Source organism: Ornithorhynchus anatinus, chromosome X5 (assembly GCF_004115215.2).
Source record: "Ornithorhynchus anatinus isolate Pmale09 chromosome X5, mOrnAna1.pri.v4, whole genome shotgun sequence".
Taxonomy (NCBI): Eukaryota; Metazoa; Chordata; class Mammalia; order Monotremata; family Ornithorhynchidae; genus Ornithorhynchus; species Ornithorhynchus anatinus.
Genome location: NC_041753.1, coordinates 1,452,628 through 1,465,161, shown reverse-complemented (window position 1 = coordinate 1,465,161; position 12,534 = coordinate 1,452,628). Strand labels below are relative to the sequence as shown.

The window sequence follows — 12,534 nt, the reverse complement described above, 5'->3', positions numbered from 1 at the left end:
TGAATGGTCCATTTCAATCCCTTCCTTTGAGGTTAGAGAGTTATGGGAGTGGGGGAGATAGTAGAAGGGAAGAGGGGGTCAAGGAGAAGAAAATTGCTGGTGGAAATTCAAGAGGAGAGTCTGGTGTCTACACTGGAAAATTATCCATCTCATTCCCTACCCCCAAAATGCCCAAAACTCCATAATCTGGGTAGGCAGTCAATTGTATTTATTGAGCACCTGCTGTGTGCAGAGTACTTTTCTAAGCACTTGGAAGAGTACAATAGAAAAATAAACAGACACATTCCCTGCTCACAACTACCTTACAATCTAGAAGGGAGACAGTCATTAATAGAAATAATGAATATTCATTCAATCATATTTATTAAGCACATACTGTGTGCAGAGCACTGTACTAAGTGCTTGGAATGTACAATTCGGCGACAGAGACAATCCCTGCCCAACAACGGGCTCACAGTCTAATCGACATAAGTGCAGTGGGACTGAGGGATGGTTACATAAAGGGAGCAAATTGGGGTGACGCAGAAGTGAGTGGGAGATGAGGAAAAGTGGGGCTTAGTCAGGGAAGGCCTCTTGGAAGAGATGTGTCTTCAATAAGGCTTTGAAGAGGAGGAGAGTAATCGTCTGTCGGCTATGAGGAGGGAGGACATTCCAGGCCAGCGGCAGGATGTGAGCGAGGGGTCGGTTGCAAGATAGAGGAGATGGAGGTACAGTGAGAAGGTTAGCCCACGAAGAGCGAAGTGTGCGGCCTGGGTTGGAGTAGGACATGGGTAGTGGAGAAGACGTGGGGATTGGAGGAGAGAATAGACATGGGGTTCCGTTGCCCCATGGAGTTTTCATGGGGAAAGGGTTCGGTGGGGCTGGAGGGGCAGGGAGGAGGATGGAGGGGGGACGGAAAGATGTTTCATCAAAATCACCAAGTGGTAATATCCCTCCACTTCCTCCCAGTTCCCAGCAGGCACCCTCCCAAGGCCGGGCAAACGACTTGGCCCGATTGACCAACGAGAGCCCCGGTGGGGCAACAGGACAGTAAGGACGTGTCCAAATCTAGGGGTGGGGAGAGAGGGGAAGGGAAGGGGGGACTGGGTGAGGTGGGGACCCGGAGGTTGAACTATAAATGTCCCCCCGGGCACCCCAACTTCTTTGACCTCTTCCCGGAATCTTTCTGCCGTTCTGTGCTTGGGGGTGAGTGGTGGGATTCTGGGGACACTGCAGCAGGAGGGAGCGGGGTTAGACTTCAAAGGGACTCTAGGTGGCCGTGGGGAATGAGGTAGGGGGGTGGATTAATCGCCCAAGGAGGCCGAGAGAATGGTGGAGTCCCTGTCGGTGGGTGATGGGAATAGGGGGAAATGTCTTTATAAAATCCAAAAAGCTCTCTCCTACCTTTCCTGTCAGTGTTTCTGAGAGGGGAACCAGGCCTGGAGGCAGGGTGCTGGACTGAATGGAAGACTCTCCCTCCTTTCCCTCTTTTCATAACCAAAACCCTGGAGGCAGGGGCCTGGATGGGGTGGAATCATAATGATTGTGGTATTTGTGGAGCGCTTACTGTGTGCCAAGCACTGTACTAAGAAGCAATGTGTGTCGCCTTAGGCAAGTCACTTAATTTCTCTGATCCTCAGTTACCTCATCTGTAAAATTGGGATAAAAGTATGAGCCCCATGTGGGTCAGAGACTGTGGCCAATCTGATTAACTTGTATCTACCCCAGTTCTTAGAACAGCGCTTGGCACATAGTATGTGCATTACTACATTCCCATCCCACATGAGGGCTCACAATCAAAGTAGGTGGGGAATAGGTAGAGAATTCCCATTTTACTGATGAGGAAAGTGAAACCCAACCAAGTTAAGTGACTTGCCCAAGGTCACCCAGCAGATCTGTGGCAGAGCTGGGATTATTATTATTAAAATCTAAGCCCCTAGACTCCCAGGCCCATGCGGTTTCCACTAGACAACCCTACCTCTCAGTGCAAGCTTTTCCATCCTTGCTCCTGTCCACCATCAATACTCTGGAGGCAGGGGGCAGGATGGGGTGGAAGACACTTCCTCACCACATGGTTCCCAACTACTCCACCTTCCTCATTTTTTATAATTTTTATGATATTCGTTAAGTATGTACCAGACACTGTTCTAAATCCTGGGGGAGATCTAAGCTATTCAGGCTGGACACAGTCCATGTCCCACATGGGTCTCAAAGTCACTCCCCATTTTACAGATAAGACCTCTGAGTCACGGAGAAGTAAAGTGACTTGCCCAAGGTCACACAGCAGACAAGTGGTCGAGTCAGAATTGGAACCCAGTTCCTTCTAACTCCCAGGCCCATGCTCTATCTGCTAGGCAACACTGCTTCTCTGTTAATCAGAAAGGGGCACAGTCCATGTCCCTCTTGGGGCTTGATTTTTCTACTTCTCCCACTCCCTTCTGCATCGCCTGGATTTGCCCCCTTTATTTCTTCCCCTTCCCAGCCCCACAGCACTTATGTACATAGCTGTAATTTTATTTATTTATGTTAATGTCTGTCCCCCCCTCTAGACTGTAAGCTGTGGGCAGGGAATGCGTCTGTTATATTGTTATTGCGGACTTTCCTAAGTGCTTAGTAGTGCTCTGCAGAAAGTACTGTAATAAATTACATTAATTAGATATCTGCAATGTATTTACATTACTGTTTATCTCCCCCTCTAGACTGTAAATTCATTGTGGGCAGGGTATGTGTCTGTTTATTCTTGCATTGTACTCACCCAAGGGCTCAGTACAGTGCTCTGCACACAATAAGCACTCAATAAATACAATAGACTAACAGTAAGCCAGTCAGTCAGTCGTATTTGTCAGTCAATCGTATTTACTAAGCGCTCAGTGAATACGTTCGACCGACTGACCGATGAAGCACAGAGAAGTGAAATGTCTTGTCCAAGGTCACAGGCACACATCTCATTTCAGACCAACTGGCCACCGCTGCCCTCTAAAGCCATGGAAAAGTCCTTGGAGAACATCATCAACGTTTTCCACCAGTATTCGGTCCGGGTGGGCAACCCGGACACACTGACCAAGCGGGAGCTCCGTCAGCTGATCAACAAGGAACTCCCCAACTTCCTCAAGGTAGGAGTCCCCTGGAGGCAAGGCGTTCGATTAGTCGTGGAGTTGGTGTGATTTTAGTTTTTCAAAGGTATTTTTTCAGTGCTTATTATATGTTTATTATAAGCGCTAGAGTAGATCCTTTCATTCATTCATTCAATCGTATTTATTGAGCCCTTACTGTGCAGAGCACTGTACTAAGCACTTGGGAAAGTACAACACAGCAATTAAGAGTGACAATCCCTGCCAACAACAAGCTCACAGTCTAGACGACATCAATACAAATAAACAGACATCGACATACATAAATAAAATTACAGATACATACATAAGTGCTGTGGAGCGGGAAAAGAGGGGAAGAACAAGGAGAGCAAGTCAGGGTGAAAGGGGGGAGATAAGAAAAATGAGACTTAGTCTGGGAAGGCCTCTTGGAGGAGATGTACCTTCAGTAAGGCTTTCAAGAGGAGGAGAGTAATTGTCTGTCGAACTTAAGGAGGGAGGACTTTCCAGGTCAGAGGCAGGACGTGGGCCAGGAGTTGGCAGTGAGACAGGCAAGATGGAGGCACAGTGAGAAGGTTAGCCCCAGAGGAGCGAAGTGTGCGAGCTGGGTTGTAGAAGGAGCCAAACTAATCAGGTTGGACCCAATCCACGTCCCACATGGGGCTCCCAGTCTCAATCCCCATTCTCCAGATGAGGTAACTGAGGCACAGAGAAGTGACTTGATGATGATGATGGTATTTGTTAAATGCTTACTATGTATCAAGCACTGTTCTAAGCGCTGGGCTAGTTACAAGCTAATTGGGTTAGACACAGTCCCTATTTCATATGGGGCTCACAGTCTCAATCCCCATTTTCCAGATGAGGTAATTGAGGCACAGAGAAACGACTTGCCCGAGGTGGTACCAGCAGACAAGTAGCAGAGGCAGAATTAGAACTCAGGTCCTTCTGACTCCGAGACCCGGGCTCTATCCACTAGGCCATGCTGCTTCTCTGACAGCCAGAGCCGCCAGAGGTGGGGAGATGGAGAAGGGGAAAGGGACCCTCAATTAATCCAACTCAGGATCATTTTCCCACTGAGCCCAGTTCATTCACTTGAATTTATTGAGCGCTTACAATGTGCAAAGCACTGTACTAAGAGCTTGGGAGAGTGCAATATAACAACAAATCGACACATTCCTGCCCACAACGAGCTTACAATTGAGAGGGTGTTGTGTGTGTTTCAATAGCATGGCCCCACCCCTGGCACCTTTCATTCATTCATTTAATTGTATTTATTAAGCGCTTACTGTATGCAGAGAACTGTATTAGCACTTGGGAGAGTTCAATACAACAATAAACAGACACATTCACATTCTCTGTCTATAATGAGCTTACAGTCTAGAGCAGAGGAGACGAACTTTAATAGAAATAAATAAATGACCGATATGGACATAAGTGGTGTGGGGCTGGGAGGGGGGATGAATAAAGAGAGCAGGTCAGGGCGACGCAGAAGTAAGTGGGAGAAGAGGAAAGGAAGACTTAATCAGGGAAGGCTTGTGGGAGGAGGTGAGCCTTCAGTAAGGTTTTGAAGTGGGGGGGAAAGCCATTGTCATTTGGATTTGGGGAGAAAGGGTGTTCCAGGCGGTGGCTGGCGGGAGGGAGATGTGCTAAGCTATGCGCGGGAGCGGGTACTGGTGTAGACGCGGCCTCTCGAGCCCCGGCTTGTCCCCTTAGGACCAGCAGTGCCCAGCTGATGTGGCCAAGATCCTCGAGGATCTGGACAGCAACCAAGATTCCCAGCTGAGTTTCGAGGAGTTTGTGGTGCTGATCACCCGCCTGACCGTGGCCTCCCACAACAAAATGCACGAGAACGCCGGCTCCGGCCCGGGCCACAGCCATGGGCCCGGCCTGGGCGAATCCGGCCATGGCCATGGCCACAGCCATGGGCCCGGCCATGGCCACAGCCATAAGCACTGAGAGTGGCCAGAGGCGGGGAGGGGAGCAGGGGACCGTCCGAGGAGGAGGACGAGGAGGAGAAGAAGCCTCCTCCTGCTGCAACACCGTCCTAAATAAACGCTTCCCCACCGACCCACGTTCCAAGTCATTCTTATTAATAATAATGATAATATTTAAGCACATTTATTGAGCACTTACTGTGTGCGGAGCACTGTACAAAGCACTTGGGAGAGGACACCACAACTGTATAACGGACACACTCCCTGCCCACATCGAGCTGACAGTCTAGAGAGGGAGACAGATGTGAATATGAATAAATCAATTATAGATATGGACAGAAGTGTTGTGGGGCTGGGAGACGGGTTGAATAAAGGGAACAAGTCAATCAACAATATTTACTGAGCACCTATTTTTTTTAGTAGTATTTAAGTGCTTACTATTTGTCAGGCGCTGCACTAAGTGCTAGGGTAGGTACAAGATAATCAGGTTAGACATAGTCCATGTCCCACTGGGGGCACCCAATCTTAATCCCCATTTTACAGGTGAGGAAACTGAGACACAGAAGTTAAGTGACTCACCCAAGGTCACACAGCAGACAAGTGGCGGAGCCCAGATTAGTACCCAGGTCATCTGACTCACAGGTCTGGGAGTGGATCTATCCACTAGACCAGTCTGCTGCTCTACTCTGTGCAGAACACTGTCCCAAGTGATTGGGAGGACATTAGAATTGGTTGATGTGATCCGTGCCCTTGATGATCTTACAATCGAAAGCAGTGAGTCCGACTGTAAAATATTTTACAGATCGGAGGAAGAGGACGTGGATATAGCTATTAGTAGTGTGGATAGGTCGATTTGTATAGCAGTAGCATGGGTGGGTTTGAATAATTAGTAATATTGTAATGTTTGTTAAGCACTTACTAGGTTTACAAGTAGATACAAGATCATTAGGTCAGATAATAATAATAATCATTATTATGGTCATTTTTAAGCACTTACTATGTGCCAGACACTGTACTGAGCAATGGGGAGGTTACAAGGAAATCAGGTTGGACACAGTCCCTGTCCCAAGTGGGGCTCACAGTCCCAATCCCCATTTTACGGATGAGGTCACTGAGAACCAGAGAAGTGAAGTGACTTGCCCAGTGTCTCACAGCAGACAAGTGGTGGAGCAGGATTAGAACCCATGACCTTCTGACTCCCAGACCCATGCTCTGTCCTCTATGCCATGCTGCTTCATATAGTCAGGTACAGCCCTTGTCCCACATGGGGTTCACTGTCTAAAGGGAGGTAGAACAGGTAGTCAGTCCTCATTTTCCAGAGAGGAAACTGAGGCACGGGTTTGGAGTTGGCCCTGAAAGACTAAGATGGGAGTTGGAGGATAGGAGAAATATGTCATGAGGAGAAAATCAATCAATCAGGGAAGACCTCCTCGAGGAGTTGCTTAAAGTTCCTGGCCTGGAACGCCCTCCTCTTTCCCACCAAAAAATCAGCCAGACACCAGTTCTTCCCATCTTCAAGACTTCCTAAAGTCTCACCTCTTCCAAGAAATCTCTGATTAAGCCCTCACACCCCAGCCACACAACCCAACCTCTCCCTTCCAACCCGTACATACCACCGATATCGATCTGCAAACTCCATTTATTCAATCATATTTATTGAGTGCTAACTGGGTGCAGAGCACTGTACTAAGCACTTGGGAAAGTACATTCATTCATCTTCCCAAACTCCGATTACTGTCATTTGTATCTTCATTTTCCTCCTGTTTTGACTCTATCTGAATCATTCTCTCTGCCACCCTCCTGCTAGAATTAGACTATTAATTCTCATAGAGCAGGGACCCTTTCTTTAGCATCTGATGAGTCCTCTCGAATGTTCAGTTCACCACTCTGCAAGCCATAGGCACTCAATAAATACCACCAACAAATTGACCCTCCAAAGTACAAACAGGGAAAAATCTACAAATCTCCCTTTCTGTTAAAAAAAAGGTATTTGTTAAGCACTAACTGTATGTCAAACAGTTTTAAGGCCTGGGTAGGTACAAGTTCATTAAGTCAGAAACAATCCCTGTTCCACATGAGATTCACAGTCTAAGAAGGAGGGAGAACAGCTATCTCCATTTTACAGCTGTGGAAACTGAGGCACAGAGAAATGAAGTGATTTGCCCAAGGTCACACAGCAAGCAGTTGTCAGAGCTGGGACTAGAAACTGGGACCTTCTGTCTCCTAGGCTAAAGCTCTCTCCATTCAACCATGCTGCTTCTCATCCTCCCTCATCCTCCCATAATGTTTCAACTGGATCAATCAATAAATCAATCGTACTTTTCGAGTGCTTATTGTGTGCAGAGCCCTGTACTAAGCGCTTGGAAGAGTACAGTATAACAGTGTTGGTAGACACATTTCCTGCACACCGCAAGCTGGGACCTGAAGGTGAGGGGCATAGTTTCCCTTTTCGGAGAGCAAAATTGGTGGACTCGCAGAGTTTCTGAGCCCCCAACTTTCATCTTTAATTTGGCCAGGTTGGTGGGATAACTGGGAGCTTTGGCTTTGGGAAAACTCCCCAATTCGACCTGAATTTCCATCACCCTCCTAAAATCACATCTCCTCCGAAAGGCCTTCCTTGACTAAGCCCTTATTTCCCCTATATACCCTCCCCTCTGCATCGACTATGCCCTTGTCCTTGCACCACTTAATAATAACTGTGGTATTTGTTTAGTGCAGGCTATGTGCCAGGCACAGTACTAAGCGCTGGGGTGGATACAAGCAAATCGGGTAGGACACAGTAGCACACGAAGCTCACAGTCTCAATTCCCATTATATAGATGTGGTCCCTGAGGCCCAGAGAAATGAAGTAATTTGTCCAATGTCACACAGCAGATAAGTGGCTGAGCAGGGATCAGAACCCAGGACCTTGTGAATCCCAGGCTTATGTTCTATCCACTATGCCATGCTGCTTCTCTTAGGCATTTTGGTACTCACCCCGACCCCAAGGCACTTTTCCCCATATCCTGACACTAGACTATTTCCCCGTCTGTAATTTATTTTAATATCTGATTCCTGCTATGAACCGTGAGCTCCTTCCATACTAGAATTCCGTTCTACCAACTCTTCTACTGTATTTTCCCAAGGACTTAGTACAGTTCTCTGCACATGATAAGCACCCAATAAATACCATTGATTGTTTATTAATTGACCCTGCCTTCTGCCACCTGTATATCCCGAGAGGGATTTGGGGTATGGGAGGTTTTCATCTTCTTTCAGTGGGGAGGGGCAGGAGGTGGTCTAGGGAACCCCACTGTTGAGGAGGCTGGGAGGTCTCCGGTGCCTGTTGGAATAATAATAATAATAATAATAATGGTATTTGTTAAGCACTTACTCTGTGTCAAACACTGTTCTAACCACTGAGGTAGATACAAGTGCTTAGTACAGTGCTCCGCACATAGTATGTGCTCAATAAATATGATTGATTGAATGACTGAGTGAATACAAGTTAATCACGTTGGACATAGTCCCTGTCCCACAAGGGGCTCACAGTCTTCATCCCCATTTTGCAGATGAGGGAACTGAGGCCCAGAGATGTGAAGTGAGTTATCCAAGGTCATATAGCAGACAAGTGGAAGAGTGGGAATTAGAACCCAGGTCCTTCTGACTCCCAGACCTGTGCTCTATCCACTAGGCCACTCTGATCTCTTTTGAAAGAGAATAAGGAGAAGGAGGAGATGGACTAGAAAGAGGAGAAAGATGGAGGAGAAGGAGGAGGAGGAGGAGGACATGGAAGAGAAAGAGAAGAAGGAAGAAGGAGGAGGACAAAGAAATGGGGGGAGGAGGAGAAGGAAATGGAGAGGAGGAGGAGGAAGAGGAGGAGATGGAGGTGGAAGAAATAGAAGAGTAGGAGGAGAAGATGAAGGAAGAAGTTAAGGTGGTGGAAAGAGAAGTAGTGCTTGGAGGCAAAAGGCTACTGCAGATAATAATAATAAAAAAATAGTAATATTTTTATGGTATTTGTTAAGCACTTACCCAAGCACTGTTCTAAGCACTGGGGTAGATAAAAGCTACTCAGGTTGAACACAGTAACTGTCCCATATGAGGCTCACCATCTCAATCCCCATTTTACAGATGAAGTAACTGAGGCCCAAAGAAGTTAAGTGACTTGCCTAAGGTCACACAGAAGACAAGTGGCAACCTCTTGGGGCTGCTGAAACCCTTCCCCTGATGACCCTGCCTGCAGGGGGGGCCAGCAAAGTCCCTCCCCTCCAGCCATGAACCCCTCAATCCCAGAACTCTGTGTGATTTGTTTGCACAACAGGAGTGAAAGAAAAAAGTTTCCCCACCCAAAGTTCCTGCCGCAAAAATTGACCAACATCCCATTGGGTCACTCAGCTGTCCTTCTCCTTTCAGCCCCTTCCCCAACCTGACCCAAGCCCTGGGGCAGAGAGTTACTAAATCAGGGTAATGACGGGCTTCCCTCCATAACTTCAGCCTCATGGCATTAATGTCCATATCCGTCATTTATTTATTTCTATTCATGTCTGTCTTCCTCTCTAGTCTGTAAGCTTGCTGTGGGCAGGGAATGTGTCTGTTATATTGTCCTCTCCCAAGCGCTTAGTACAGTGCTCTAAACACAGTAAGCATTCAATAAATACAATTGACTGATTGACTGACTCTGGCCCAGACAGCCAGAGCCTCCAACAAACAAGTCCTGGAGTCTTCCAACTGGAGCCTGGAAACTGGCTGAGGACAGAAAATGTGTCTGCCAACTCTGGTGTACTGTATTCTCCCAAGCATTTAGTACAGTGCACGGTACATAATAAGTGCTCTATAAATACCATTGATGATGATAATAATTGTGGTATTTGTTAAGCGCTTACTATGTGCCAAGTACTATCCTAAGCACTGGGGTGGATACGAGCAAATCAGGTTGCATCAGTCCCTGCCCCATGTTCGGCTCACACTCTCAATCCCTATTTTACAGATGAGGTAACTGCGGCCCAGAGAAGTGAAGTGACTTGCCCACAGTCAAACAGCAGACATGTGGTAGTGGTGGGATTAGAACCCATGATCTTCTAACTCCCAGGCCTGTGATCTCTCCACTGCGCCATGCTCCTTCAGTGATGATGATGATGCAAAGGAAGCCCCCAAAATCCACATCGCCCCCCCCCCACTCTAATCTACACATCCTGCTTCTTTCTCTATCTCAAGGACCACTTCCCCACTGAGCAAGAGTATCAGTGGAATTTACTGAGCACCCATTCAGAAAACACCCTCCAAGCACTTGGGAAAGTACAACTGTACTGAACACCCAATGGGTAAAGCACACTGTCCTAAGCATTTGGTAAAGTGTAGCAGTAATAGCGTTACCAAAGGTATTTACTGAACTCCTCCTGGGTGCAGCACACTTGTACTGAGCCCTCGGGAAAGAACTACCTAAAGAAGCGATATGTTCCCAGAAGTGAAATGACATGTACAAGGACACTCTGCAGACAGGTGGTGGAGCTGGGATTAGAACCCAGGCCTCCTGAGTCTCAGGTCCGTGCTCTATCCACCAGGCAGTGCTACTTCATTACCCTGATTATCTTGCCTCTACCGCAGTGCTTAGTTCAGAGCTTGGAACGTTATCGACATTTAACAAATATAGCTATCATTATCATCATCATCATCATCATCAGATCATACCTCTTTTTTCCAAAGAGAGATACAGAGAGGAATGGAAATCAGGTGGGCCTCCACAGGTGAGGAATTACCTGGATAATTCACTCATCATTCAGTGTTTTTGTGGTGTGCTTTCACTGCACAGAGCACTGTACTAAGTGCTTGGGAGAGTAAAATATAACAGCCCTCCCCCACCCCCTTTCCTTTCCCCACAGAACATCCCTCCCACCCATAATCACACACAAATTGGCATCTCTTTGCCTTCCATAACAATAACTGTGGTATTTAAGTGCTTACTATGTGCCAAGCACTGTACTAAGCACCAGACCATACAATATATGCAGATTGGACCCAGTCCCCTTCATATCTGGGGTTTACAGACTAAGAGAGAATAGGTATTTAATCCCCATTTTACAGATGAGGAAACTGAGCCACAGATACGTTAAGTGACTTGTGCTAAATCACACAGCTGGCAAGCGGCAGAGTTGGGATTAGAACCCAGGTCCAGACCTGTGTTCTCTCCACTAGGCTATGCCACTTCTCATGTGGGCACGGGGTAAATGTGGAGATGAAGGTAGCAGTTGGGACAGACAGATTTCTGTAACTCGATGTCCCCATCCCGGGATCCAGTTAGTTCTTGCTAATGCAATGGGGAGTGGCGAGGGTCACAGGGCCAAGGGGTTGGGGGTTTGGGGGGTAAGGGGAGTTTCCTCTGGTGTTTGCATCACAGCTGGGGTTGGGGAGGGCATTTGCAAAAAATTTCCCCAAAGTGCCCCCACCCCACAGCACATGTCCACAGTTGGGGTGGGGCACGCCAGGAAAGGTGACCAGATTTGGGGAGGAGGGGACAGGGGCAGAAGCACAGGGGAGCAGCAGTAGCTATCTTTCCTCACGCCTCTCCTCACACTTTTTTTTTCCTAAGGTATTTGTTAAGTGCTTACTACGTGCCAGGTGCTGTGCTAAGCGCTGGGGTAGATACGAGTTAGTTCGGACATGGCCTTAATCCCCATTTTACAGATCCTGCAACTGAGGCCCAGAGAAGTGACTTGCCCAAGGTCACATAGCAGACAAATGGTTCTAACACCAGCCTACTTATTTGGCCTTGCCCTTACCTCTCTTGAATTGACCCTTTGATCGGGTCCTCCCTCCTGCCTAGAGCTCCCTCTCCCTTCATATCTGACAGACCTTCACTCTCCTCATTTTACTAGAAGCAATGTCTCCTCCAGGCAGCCTTCCCTGATTAACCTCTCATTTCCCCTTCTGTGTTGCTACGCACTTGAATCCAAACCCTCTAAGCACTTCAGTAATCACTCCCAGCCCCATAGCGAGCTTTCTGTGGGCAGGGATTGTGTCTACAGCTCTGTAGAATTAGGTTCTCCCAAGCTCAGCACAGTGTTCTGCACAATATAAGCATTCAATAAATAGCATGGATTGACTGAGAGATGGGCAGAAAGTGGAGAGTCGGGAGAGGGAGATACAGAGAGGGAGGGAGGGAAAGGAGTCCTGTCCAAGGTCCATGGTTTATCCCCATTGGGGAGGGGGTCGCCAGTGGGGTTGGAGGACGAGGAGGAGAAAGACAGGTGGAAGATGAAACCAGGAAGATTTCCTGGAGGAGGTGATGGAAGAAGCAGGGAAGCTGTGGGGAGAGGGAAAGTGTGTGGGGAAAGCGTAGAACCAGTTTCAAGGACCAGGGATGAGTTGGGGGAAGGATGGGGGGACCCACCTCCCCCTCGACGCCGCCAGTGGGCCTCCAGCCGAGCTCCAAACTGCCTCACTTCCATCCAATTCCCCATCCCACCCCAAAGCGGGGAATCGGCTCTACCTCTAGTTAGGAAACACTCCCCTCCAGGAAGACCTCCAAGATTGCCTCAGCCTGGCTCTGAGCC

The 12,534-nt window shown here is 47.9% G+C and overlaps 1 protein-coding gene across 1 annotated transcript; it reads left to right on the top strand.

The window, feature by feature from the left end:
• Nucleotides 1–1,111: 1,111 nt before the first annotated feature.
• LOC114808162 (protein S100-A9) lies at nt 1,112–5,135 on the top strand. The gene is made up of 3 exons (XM_029055968.2): nt 1,112–1,185; nt 2,934–3,092; nt 4,782–5,135. Exons 2-3 carry the CDS (start codon nt 2,964–2,966, stop codon nt 5,022–5,024), a joined length of 372 nt encoding a protein of 123 aa, XP_028911801.1. The 5' UTR covers nt 1,112–1,185; nt 2,934–2,963; the 3' UTR covers nt 5,025–5,135.
• The last annotated feature ends 7,399 nt before the right edge of the window (nt 5,136–12,534 follow it).